General features: G+C 40.6%; 1 protein-coding gene across 8 annotated transcripts in view; it reads left to right on the top strand.

The window, feature by feature from the left end:
* ST18 (ST18 C2H2C-type zinc finger transcription factor) overlaps positions 1 to 12513 on the top strand; it is a 211579-nt gene extending 199066 nt beyond the window's left edge. For all 8 annotated transcript variants that reach the window (XM_083823763.1, XM_083823762.1, XM_083823766.1 and 5 more), the window contains 2 exons: positions 2025 to 2168; positions 3043 to 12513. In XM_083823763.1, coding sequence (XP_083679889.1) covers positions 2025 to 2168; positions 3043 to 3183 — 285 coding nt within the window. In that variant the 3' untranslated portion in view covers positions 3184 to 12513. The remainder of the gene's footprint in view (positions 1 to 2024; positions 2169 to 3042) is intronic.
* Positions 12514 to 12960: the final 447 nt, after the last annotated feature.

Raw genomic sequence — 12960 nt, forward strand, 5'->3', positions numbered from 1 at the left:
AACATTCATTTTCCTTTGTTGACCAAACCTTTGTTGAGCAAACCACAAAGTCCCATGACTGCTGTGAAGAACCCGGGTTAGGGAGGGCATCACCTCTTACAAGCATGCTCTGACTCTTTCTGAGAGTTGATTTTGTACCTAAGAAAATCTAGTTCAGTTTACTCACCGTTAGTTATTCAAATAGTTTGGATTTTGCCTCCAGGCAATACCTGGTAAAGAACGGATGCGTTTTGCTAACAGATTTTTGCTAGCAGATTAGTCTGAGGGGGAGCTACGGAAAAGAGTCGTTCACTGTCATTCTTTTGTAAACTGACTAAACTGATTAAATTTCCTCCACGTGCTGGTTGTGGTTCTGTGGAGTGAGCCGGGTATGTTCCTCCACACGGAGATTCCTGAATGCACCCGGGGAGTCACCTGGGCAAACCAGGTCAAAGCATGAGCAAAAACTTATTCAATATTTTAGTGACAATACAAATTGGAGAAAAAAAGGTCTTAAATGAGAACAGGTCTGGAAACTGCATGTAAGTCTAAACTGATCCAAAACAGAGTGCAGCCACACCTCTCTGTATTTGCACCTTCCTGGCACATATGCAGTGCTGATTTGTGCTGTTTTTGTTACAGCCACAGCGTATATAGTCTAAATACGGGTGGAGTTTATGCCACCTGTGCTGAATCTAAATGATCCGGCTTCACACTGAAAAAGTTGCAGAGAGATCTGTTCCAAAGTGAACTGCAGTGAGGTTTTTTTTTTGTTTTTTTTTTTTTTTTTTGTTTTTTTTTATTTTTATTCTCCCAGTATCTCTGGACACTTTTTTTTTGGCTCTCCTTGGTGATCACTTTGCTGTTTGCACAGAGATGGCCTAATTTATTTCACCAGATTTCTTTCCCCCTGAATCGCTCCCTGGTGAAGACGTCTGACCAGCAAAGCGTGACCTACAGCTGAAACAACGTGTTCCCTGTATGGCTTTGCTCTGTCTCCTTTTAGTCTCGCCTGGACAGGAGTTAGGCTGCCTCAAGCACGCTCCATACAAGAGGCCTCAGTGGGGTGCGGGCAGGCAAAACAGGGTTCCTCCCCTGGGGACAGTCCCGGTGCATGTCAAAGACTAACTTGGCCACAACGAGAAAGAGATTTAGGCAGGACAGAGAGATGGAGTCCTAACAAGGAGAGGGTGGGCATAACACCCGTGGACCTGGCTCTATCACTCCCTGCTTTGCAGGGCCAGGGGCTGCCACCACAGGGGAGCTGGGCAGCAGAGCCTATTGTTCCCCTGCACTGTTGCCTTCAGTTTTTCAGCACTGCTTTTGACATAAAACCCTTCAGGGCTCAGCGTATGTCCACCACATTCATGCTAAAAGGAAACCATTTTGCTACCTCAGGTGCTTTTTCCCTGCTGTTTCTAAAAAGCCTGTGTTTCCATTCTGTTGGTTGGAGATCATCTTTGCAATTGTGTGCTCGACCCCTCAATTTCCTTCCCACTCTATTTTTCTCCTATTGTTTTCAGCCCTGTCACTAATCCCGGGCAGCTCACAGCTCTGCCCTCCACCCAGGAGCGGGACAGAAAAGTAGCACAGCAGCTAATAGCGTCGTCATTGCCATTGTGGTCGATCAGCAGGGATGCTGTAAGAGCAGGACAGCAATGCAAACATCAGGCTCCTTTTTCCTTCCTTCCAATGCCCCTGAGGCCACGCTCTCTATCCCAGCTCAGCAAGGACCCCTCCTCCCCTGAGCTAATTTCCCTGCTCCTCTGGCCATGGGGCTCTCCCTGGTGCCTTGCCGACGCAGTGATTCTGTATGAACCTGCAGCAAGGTCCATCGGTTCACAGCAAACAACCTCTGCCTTGCTGTGACTATTCTGTGGAGTCCAGAATTTTGTGGACTATTCTGTGGAGTCCATCCTTAAAAAAGTGCCTGAATTCCAATTCCACAGTGGCCCCTCTCATAACAAAGTGATGGCCAGTTTGGGTTCAAACTGCAGTTACAGCACTGCCAGGAGTCTGTGTGACTGTGTGCCTGTATTTTGTAGATCACATCTATGGAGAGCAATTTGAAAACGATAGAAGAAGAGAACAAACTCATAGAGCAGAACAACGAGAGCCTGTTGAAGGAGCTAGCTGGCTTAAGCCAAGCCCTCATCTCCAGCCTCGCTGACATTCAACTTCCACAGATGGTAAGACCACAGCCAGCAGCTTCACACCTTCTTTGAGACTGTTTTGCCAGCACCTGAAGCAGCTGAGCAAGCTCAGGGACCAGCAGGAGCATGGTAGCTGCATTAGCAGAGCTCTCCTTAGCCTAATTTACTCTGAAGAGACACTGGATTGTGAATTCTGCTCACTAAGGGACTCAGTTGCTTGCAAGACTGAGCCAACGTTGGTGTCTCTGCCCTGTACTGCAAGACACTTTTCCCCCATCCCTCCCTATCTCAATGTTTACCCTGCACAAGGTGTGAAAATTTCACACCGAGAATCTGTATTTACTGTTAGCTCCTAGATCAGAATTTTAACCTGTTTCATCCAGCTCAGTGCTGTGATTCTTCTGGAGTCAGCAAAGCCTCTCAAAAACTCCACATCCTGTATGTCTTGCAAACACAGGCCAAATCAACAAAAGGTACTTTAGTCTACAGAATTACAGCCCCCTTTCCCAATCTCAGGAGGAGCTCTGGGAAATTAGGCGAAGACAGGTTTGTGGACATCAGCCATAATCCCAGAGCCTCAATAGGAAAGGCCTCAATAGAAAAGCAAGTTACACTGAAGGTAATATCTCCAAAACCTTTTCTTGCTATAAGTGTGCGTGGTTGCACACAAAACTCCCTTCATTTCTGCAACCCCTCCATTAGTCTGGATGACCATCGGGTTTATGACTTCTCCCCAGTTGCCATAACACTGCTTTTCCTTGCTTTGGGGTTGGGTGTTTGCTTGTGGTCGTTTGTTTTTTTTTTTTTTTTTTTTTTTTTGTGTGTGCGTGTGTGTGTGGGTTTTTTTGTTTGTTTTGTTTTGGCCTTAATTTTATCTCCTACAATTATAATATGTTTTGTCTTCATTTAGGGGCCAATCAGTGAGCAGAATTTCGAAGCATATGTAAATACACTCACAGACATGTACAGCAATCTGGAACGGGACTATTCCCCTGAATGCAAAGCTCTGCTGGAAAGTATCAAACAGGCAGTGAAGGGCATCCATGTGTAGGATGTGAAAGCTGCTGGGCAACAGAAATTACTTAACAGCAGTAAACTCCAGATGGATCTGTTAGGAGTTCATGTACTGCTAAGGGGTGTAGGTTGCCATGCTGCATTTACAATTGCAACATTGCACTAATTTTTTCCCAGCTGACATAAAAAAAAAAAAAAAAGAATAAAACCACAACAGACTATTTGTATTAACAGCAATGCACTCTGTTAGTATATTGTATTTATTTCAGTACAATTCCTTTTTTCTTCTTCTTTTGCACTCAGTTTTTGTAAAGTGAATGTAAAAAGTGTGTGCAACTATTTTTTATATTTTTTATTTATTTCTAATCAAAGAGCTGTTTTTTTTTTTTAACTTTTAACAGCATTTTTGCGGCCTGCCATATTTTTACAAATGTGTTTATTAATTTATTTTCCAATGGGATTTTAAATAGACTGAAAGTTATACTGTAAATTAAATAACTTGCTGGGTTTGTACAGGAAGAAAAAAAACTATGAAAGTAACAAATGACTGAACTGTGGTTCTAGTTTTATTTTCCTCACATCCTGCTTTTTTATAATGGCTTTGTATCAGAAATGGGTTTGCAGTAACATGAGATGTGAAGATGCACGGAATGAGAAGATAAATGGTGCCCACTAGTGGGGAACTTGGGCTCTTTAAAAGCACAGTATGCTGGAAAACAGTGTGTTAAAGAATACGTTAGCAATAATGAAATATAGCAATCAGCAAAGCACTTGACTTGGCTGTGTGATTTAGCCTATGCGAATGATTATTTAAAATGTTTCAAGAGAACTTCAGATTTATTTTACCACTGCAGTTTTTTTCAGAGTCAGCTCATGGAGGGAAATGACAATTATCTCTAAACAAGAACGATAATTTGATAGGACTGGTACTCTTTTAGTATGATACGTTGAGGTTTTAAGCAAGCGACCAGTATTGCTATGGATTTGGAACTGAAAAATGCAAACACATCCCAAGCTGAAGATTTTGTACATAACAAGTCAAACACTGAAATGGCATTCAATACTGGTTTGAACTTATGGCACCGGAGAAGGCAGCAGTCTGGAGAGGAATGTTACTCCAGCACAGTTGTGGTTGCCCTTCTCATTGAATGAACTGTAGCAACACGCTGATTGGTTTCTCCCATCCTTATTCTCCGAGACTAGTCTGACACTGCATTGGTTACCAGTCTTTCAGTAGGGTACCAGGCGCTCCAGGGCGTGCAGGCACAGGGGTTGGGGCTACACACCTGTGCAGAGGCGCCCATGCATGCCCCTCTCTCCAGTTAGCCTGGGCACGGAGTTTCTGAATCCGTCAGAATTTAGCAGTTGCTATAACCGAGGCAATGTCTATTTCAGGGATTGTAAGTAATTAAGCATTGTTTCAGAAGTTTTTTTTATATTTATTTTTTTTAAGAAAAAGGTATAAACAACCAGCTAAACTGCCTTTTTTGTATGCACACACACCTCATGTGCATATGTGCCTCAGTGTAAATGTATACATGGATCTAGCATGTGTTTAATTTTTCCGTGCTATAATGAAAGTGTTTATTTTTATTAGCCTCATTTATATTTAGATTGAATATGATGGCATTCACAGGCTTGACATATACAATTATATTATTACTGTTCCTGCACAAAAGTACTATTCAAAAGTGATTCAACTCTCATGCACTGTGGTCACTGTTCTGCATTAGGTGGGGCTTGCTTTTTGTTTGAGGGTTGATTCAACTCTCCAATACTAGTTTAGACAGGGAAAAATGTATGTTCTTAGAAGCTGTGTTTATTTTTAAATCGATTTTTCAAAAGCTACCATACGTGCTGTCTAATATAAATAGGAGGACACCAAACAAAAAAATTGCTATTAAAGTTATTGTACTTGCTAAAAAAACAAAAAGCGAACATTTGTTATACTTGTTAAATGCATACAAAATGAGTTCACTCATTACAAAGACTAAAATTTAATTTACTAAATATTTTAACAAATTTGTTATATATTTTATTTAAGTAAAAAAAAATCTTACTGACCTATGTATTTATTATTATGATTTACTCTCGCTTCAGGTTAATTTATCTGTGTTTGGTTGTTTGCTCAGGATGTTCTGTGAAGTATGTTTGTATTTATTTGCCTCCCTTGTACTTGATATGTTTTGTAATGTGCACTGATCTCTTTTTTTTTCCTTTTTTTTTTGTGTTTAAATGCATTGATGAGCTATACTGTAAATTAGACCTTTTGTAAAGAGCAATGATGTATGCATTTTTTAATTTGGAGTAGTTTGTATACTGTTTCTTCATACAATTAATATTTCTTACATCAAAGCAACAAAATTGTGTTCTGTGCTGTACATTTGGTGTATGGTAGGAAATAAAATTGATAATGAAATATTTCAGCAAGTTTGTTGTTTTTTTTAGCCTCTAGATGCCGACTTGTATTACATTCTTAACTGCACCTGGCACTATACAATGTGTCAGATGTTTTACTTGCTTTGTGTACAAAATGTGTCATCCCTGTAAGTAAATTTCTGGTATAAATAATTTAATTAATGTTTTGCTTTGTCAATTTGAAATAAGGAGGAGAAAAATGGAACTGCTTAAGAGATCCTTTTCACTTCTGAAGGGAAAAAAAACGAAAAAATCACTGCATTATTTAATGCGTTGTTTTCTTGGCAGTTGTAAGCTTCATTTATACTGATAAAGTATGGGATTTGTGCTGACCTTTAACAGCTGCTAAATGATGTTTAAACATAAAAGCCATTGTAAAGTTTCCAGCAGTTTGGAACCACCCACTGTTCCAGTGCAATTTTCTGCCGAGATTTGCTGTGCTTAGACATTGCACAAATAAAAATCTGCTCCTTTTAGAAAGATAATATTTCCAGTATCTAATGGACTTTTTTTTTTTTTTTTTTTTCACTGCTAGTTGTAGCAAAAACAAGACATTTTTGTTTAGGATGCATGGTAATAGCTATAGGATAATTTCTTGTCTCAAATTCCAACTCAAATTCCAACTTCCCGTGAAGAATATTTTTCTTTAGAAAACAAGGTAAATTTAAAGCTCGTAAAGTAGCTGATAATTATATTTTTGAGTAGACATAGCTAGATAAGCCAAAATGAACTATGACACTAGAAAAATTGACACATCCTGCATTCAGATAGAGCAGATCAAGAAAAATTGTTCTACATCTATGACCATAAAAATGGGGAAAGGGAGTACTAACTGCAGTAAAAATATATATGTCCCATTGATTGAATTAATTGGAAAGGAATTGAAGCTTCAAATATCAAAGAAAAGGAATGAGAGCAGGAACAGTCAATATCTGCTGTCCTGTCAGCTCAGGAGGTCTATATCCTGTCTCTTAACTGCTCATGGAAAAGGTTTTTGAGACCATGATGTAAAAATCAGCTTCTGTTTTCTACTGCAATCATATTTCTATTTACTAATTAAGCACCTCTTCTCTCCTGCTGGCTTAGTGTATCTATCTAATTACATCATGGCTTTTCCACTCAGAGCCCCTTCATCGTATTTATATTGTACTTCTTTTTTTTTTTTTTTTTAACAAAGCTCAGAGTTTCTTAATTGGAATTTGTAATCTTGCAGTGATGCAGCGTCATGACAGAAGGCAGCTCCTTCGTCTGTTCGTGTACAATTTATTCTACCTGCCTTGGCATTTCTCCTATGTTTAAAGTTTGCTTTATGATTCTTGCAGCTACATTACTTGGATGTTTATAGGAGATCGGCAGCAGACAAAGTCCTTTGTTTATCTCACTCAGGATACCGTGGAATGATAGAGCTCCATTTAGCTTTTGTGTAATGTAGGACAGTGACCCAGTTTTATTACCTTTCAATATCTCATTCTGGCTTGGTTTTCTTCTGTCTCTGTTGCTCTAGTAAGTCTTAGACAGCCAAGCTTACACATAATTTTGCCGAGGATTAGTCTGATTTCCTGTCTGACTTCATGCTACAAATTGCTTCAACTGCATTTCTTTCTTAAATGAATATTCCCACAGACATTGTCCAAGTAAATCTCAGGAATTTCCAGCTATATGATAACAATTACTATTTAGGTTGCTGTTATATCTGAATACTTCTGAAAGTATTACTGCACAAGATTTTTCTAAACCAGATACTGATTTTGGTGCTCTGCCTCAGCATCCTTGAAGGGGCCTCAATTTTAGAAGCTAGAGGCTCAGCTATTTATTTTTTCCAAGCAGGGACTTTTCCAAATTCCCTTCTTCTGATCAATCCAAATTACTAGCTATTAAGCTTTCATATTATTATTTGATAGGATCGTTACATATATCATGTTAACATCTATTTGTGTTTATGTAGCATTAGAAAATTCCTGGCAAGCACTTGTACCCATCCCAGATACAAAAGAGTAGAACAGGTTGTTACCCCAAACTTAGTTCTAACCCTTACCAAACTCCTATTTTATTGTTTGTGCACACATCTTTTAAAGTTCTGATGGAAAATGAGACAAGAAGGGGAAAAAAAAAAAAAAAACAATAACAACAACAAGAAAAATACCCCACAAAGGGCTGAATCTCATTCCTTGTTTAACTGAACATAGCATCTGTCCAAACAGTCCCCTATCATTGTTGCTGAGGTTGGAGCTGGGGCTTAAAGTATCTGGCCTGAAATCTTCTTTAATTACATCTTCTTTATATGTACAGTCTCTGTGCACCCCTGATTATTTCTGACACAATAAGCAAAATCTGGATTAGAAGCCAGATTCTACATTGATTTCAAATTTACTGGGATGAAATTCATTTGATTCTTTAGGAGCAAGATGAGCTTAGTTCCTCTGAGAGGGAATTGCCTACAATTGGGGGAATGGAGTCTGTTTCTTTCATCCCAATGTCTGGTCAAAAAATGTTAGGGAAGGAAAGAAGGTTTTTAAAAAGCTTAAGAAAACCTACTGGGAAAACATGTGTAAATTGAATTCCTTCACAGTAAATGCAGTACCAGCTCCTCAGGCTGAAGAGCTCATCTCTAAACAGAAGTGCTGCATGGGGAGCTTCAGTGCTGATGGCTGCGAGTGAACATCCTGTGTGTCCAGCAGATGGATGAGGAAACAGCACTTTGGGAAGCCATCCCTAGGCCTAGGTTGGCATTTTTGGTAACTCTGGGCTGTGTTTGATGGGAGATATCTGCAACACCACACTATATATCAAATGCTTTGATGGTAGTCATTATAAATAACGCTGACCCCCGGTTCTTCGGGACACTGAATAGTACAAGCAAAGTCATTCAAATCTAATGCATCTGGGTAAGCTTCTCTGCCTGTCAGAACTGGCTCAGTTTGTATGCCACAGGCTCAAAACCAATCCCCACATTTCTGATTTCAAATTCCACGTTATCAGTATTTATGCACAGCCCATTATCTAGTTGTTTTTTTTTTTTTCCTATGTCTTTATCATAGTCTGCATTTTATTCTTATAACTGTTATATTATTTTCCTTGAAGATATCTTCCAGCCAGCACTGCAGCTCAGGCTGAAACTAAATTTTTGAAATGCAGAAACCGAATTTCAAAACAACTGAAGCAAAGGCTATAAAAGCAGAAGCACTTTTATTTGAGATAATGGAGCTCCTATGGATTTTGTGAAAAATCAGCTGATTGCTATGAGGGCAAAATTGTGATTCACTGTAAGAGGGAAGCGGAGGCAGGCTCAGCTGCTACATGCTCTGCTTGGCAAGGGCCAGCTCGTGATCAGCACGATGCACAGCCCAGCCTGTCAGCAGCAGTCTGTGCAAGTTCAGCTGGAGAACTGCACTCCTGTGCCTGGTGTGGTGTCAAAGGACGTGCAAGTGCAAGCCTCACACGTGCATGTAAATATTTAAGCAAGGAAGCAGGCAGACAAGCAGGGATTCTTGCTTTTGGGGTCACTGTGACAATGACAGGGTGAGAGGGACAGGGCAGACGCCCGTCAGGTGTCAGGCTGCATCAGCTCCACTTTGAGCAGAGCAGCTCTGGCTTCAAAACATGGGTCTTTTTCCTTTTTGTCCAATAGTATACACTCTTGGGCTTGCTATTGTATCAGAGCATAGGTAAAGGGAAAGCTCCCTCTGAGCTTGGACTCACCCAGAGGTTGGCGCATGTCTTGAAGGCCTGAAGTCCTCCTGCTGGGCATGCCAAGCCCCTGAAACCCTGGAGGATCGTGACAGCAGCACTGCCATTGCAGCTTCCTGCCTGGGCCGGGGCTTGCTGGGGGGACTGGTGGTTGGGCAGGGATCCGAGATCCTGCCCTGAGCCTTTTCCCCACCCTGTAAGCACCGGTGTGTGGCAGCCCCCAGCCAGCTGGCAGCTGCCTGGCCGTGCTTCCCTGCATGTCCCCCTGCCCCGGGCCACGCCAGGCAGTCCCTTCCCCGCAAGAAGCTTAAATCTCCATTCCCCATCTTGGGAGTGTGGCAGGGCTGCAGCCCTCGCTGCTCATGATGCCCTTTCTATGCCCAGATTAGAGGACATTGTCGTGGCGCATATGAGGCCTCGCAGATAAGGCGCTGTACGAGCTCCAGCAACATCCAAACACAACAGCACGGCTTTTGCATCCAGCCTACAGGATCAGAGTTTATTTCCCCAACGCAGACAGCTTTGCACTGCCTTCCCGTTAATTAAAGTATTGATTACAATACCGCACTGTTTACACGCAAGATTTTGCATGGTCTTGGCCATTCACATGCAAATGAACTTGTAAGCCTTTCTGTGCCCTAAAATCTGCTGATGTCAGTCTTCCAATTCTAACTCCACATTGTAGGACATGTGGCTTTCTATAGCTTAGCTTTGATGCCCCCAAGTCATATTATCTCAGTTCCGAGGTTCATTATGATAAATCTTTTGCTGGTTTTAAATCAAAAACTTTAATTGTACTGTACTTATTCAGCTTGGGTTTTGGCTCCTGAAGGCAGCAGTTTTAATTGCATCATTTGTATAGTGGCCCAATATGTTTTGGTGTGAAAAGTGCATTATCACGTTTAATTTTGCATTATTTTTCCCATATGTTTTAGTTACACTAAAACTTCAGATGAGAAGTGATGAGGCTTTGCCACTGCTCTCTCATTCTCTCCTCAGTGTTTTTTAATGAGCTAGGACCACACTATTTTCTTTTGTTCTCATCGGTTGGGGTTTCAAGGAGCTGTTTATTTGTAGGGTAATTCTTGTATTTATGTAGAGCAAGGCATTAGACATTTTTATCCTCTACTTATTAACAAGCCAGATGGTACCGGCTGCTACCCACACAATTCCAATTATCAGATGGCAAACTGAAATATACGTGGGGCAAATGAGAAAATGTATATTAAAGAAGCATCATGGAGAATTGGCTTCTCAGAGATGTTGATTCACAAAGGGGTACTAGCAATTAGGGTGTGACAGCCTGCTGCTGAACATACAGCTTTGGCCTGGGGCACAATTATGAAGCCTCCAAAATTTTAATACTGTCTCTCTCTTCCCCTGTGGAATGAATGCTTATCTTTGAAATGTGATTTAGTTCTTTCATCCTTTGGATTTCTTGTCCTCTTTAGAGTAAGATGTAGTTTGGTTTGCTTTCAAAGCCAGTGAGTAAGGAAAGGTATCCCAGAAAGATGCTGAAGAGCTGAAAATTAACATAAAGTTTATGCATCACCTCCCCTAATACATCCTCATGGACCTCTGTGCATGCACCCCACTCATACAGGAATAGGCCTAACCCTGAAAAGTAGGATCCAGTGACATATTGCTATTCCAGGTCTCAAACTGACCTGGAAATTACAATTTACACATGGACGGTTGTTTAAGGCAACCTTCAGTTTCAGAATTAAAATAAGCAGTTCTGATTATGCTTATTATGTTTGGCTTTGTGGTCTTTCAAAAACACTTTTGGTAAATTCAGAACCTAGATCACCCTTATACAGGGTGATTCACTACATCAGTGACACATGCTAATAATAAAGAATGAATGTTTTAATGAAAGGTTTTATAATGCCGAGAAGATACAACCTCTATGTAAAATATTTTTGGGTAAAAACCGTGCTTGCATGCTTCATTTATTTTGCCTAGAAATTGTACGTGATTTGTCTGGCAAAATGGTGAATTATGCAGGAAACTTTGTGTATGAAATTCTTAATCCTTTTACCCACTGGTTCAAGCTGAAAGCACTAACCCAAACTGAATTGTGGAGAAATTTGTGTCCACAGGTCAGGCTGGCTAAAGGAGAAAGTTATTTAAGCTATAGTAATGGCTTTCTTAAGCCCTTCATTTGCTCATGTGGGCTACTTGGACGTAAATCACCCATGGTCTATGTGAGCGTATTTAACAAAAGTTGTAATTTGAAGCATTTCAGATTGTGTCTATTTCCTGTATATGGTATCCAACAAAGCAAACACCTTCTCTTTCAATAGCTGCTCTTATAATGCCAGGGAAAAAACACTCTTCTTGCAGCTGTTCCTGGCTCTAGCCCCTTCTACCTATCTTGGGGACTTCTCCTAGTGAGAAGAGTCTGAGAAACAAATCTGAATGGTTTAAACACCATTTACATCTCAAACATTTTATTGTGTGCAAATGGTGCAAATTCTCACTCCTATTCATGCAGAAGTGAAAGATGTGGGCAGACAGCTTCCTGCCATTTGGTTACATGAGTGCACGAATCTGCAGCTGTGAAGGTGCTGGTGCTTCTTCTGTCTCACCTTCCATTTGTGAAATGAGGGGACTAATAATGCTCCTTTCATCTTTCTGTCAGCAGTAAGCTTCACCAAGATGTGCAGTGGTCTCTACAATACTCTCAATGAGATCTTAAGTGTAAATTGGTGACACAACCATCACAATCATTAACAAAGTGTTGGGGCAGACAGGGCATTTGTGCCTGGCATACCGGATCAAAAATAAATAAATAAATAAATAAAACAAAAAAAACACCTGCTATTTCCCAATGCTTGCTCAATCAATACTCATTCTAGTGAAAGTGCCCCATTGCCTGCTTCAAAAGGTTAGATAAAGCAGAAAGATGCAATACAAGCATCTCCTTGAAACTCCTAGGTGCAAATGCCAGTCTCCCCTAGTCAACACAATTGTCATGGAGGTTCAATCCTTTAAATCCGCAAGGCCAAAACTTGACTTTATTTCTCAAAATAAGAAAGCCAATATTGGATCAGATGCTTGAAGATCCCTGACATCCAAATTATTGTCAGGCCTGGATTGCAAAGAAGTGGTTCAATAGCTGAACATCTGTGTACCCACTCACATATAGTTGCTGTTTCACCCACAAGCAGCTGTGGAGTAGACAGGCAAAATTTTCTACATGGTGATAATTACAGTGTGCATTACAAAGAAGGCATAGTCGTAAGAGCATGCAATCAGTTCCCTCCCCCCCCCCCCCCCCCCCGCTTTTTTTTTTCCTTTGGAACAGGGCAACCCTGCTAGATCCAAGGCTAATATACATAAAATGGGTTTCTCAGCCAAAATAGGGGAACATTTAGTCAGATCTTAACAAGACTGGAAAATCACTTCCTGAACAGTAAACTTTCTCTAAGGTCAATTTTTCCAGTCTCAGTTTTGCTTCTACAGAAGCTATGGTTAAGAACTACCCCAGGCATCCAAACTCTTCCAGAGACTGAAATATGACTGATTCTCTATGGATTTGCAATTTGCTTTAATATGCTTTTATTGCTTGCTGCACGTGCCTGCTCTGTCTTAGGCAGAAGCACTAGCCATTACATTATCATTCCTTCCTACCCAGTTAGTGGCGTGTTGAGTGTCCTTGTCAGAGCTTGTGATCTTTCCATCTCTTAAATTTTGCTCTTTTGGC

This window comes from Anser anser (genome assembly GCF_964211835.1).
Source record: "Anser anser genome assembly, chromosome: 2".
Lineage (NCBI taxonomy): Eukaryota > Metazoa > Chordata > Aves > Anseriformes > Anatidae > Anser > Anser anser.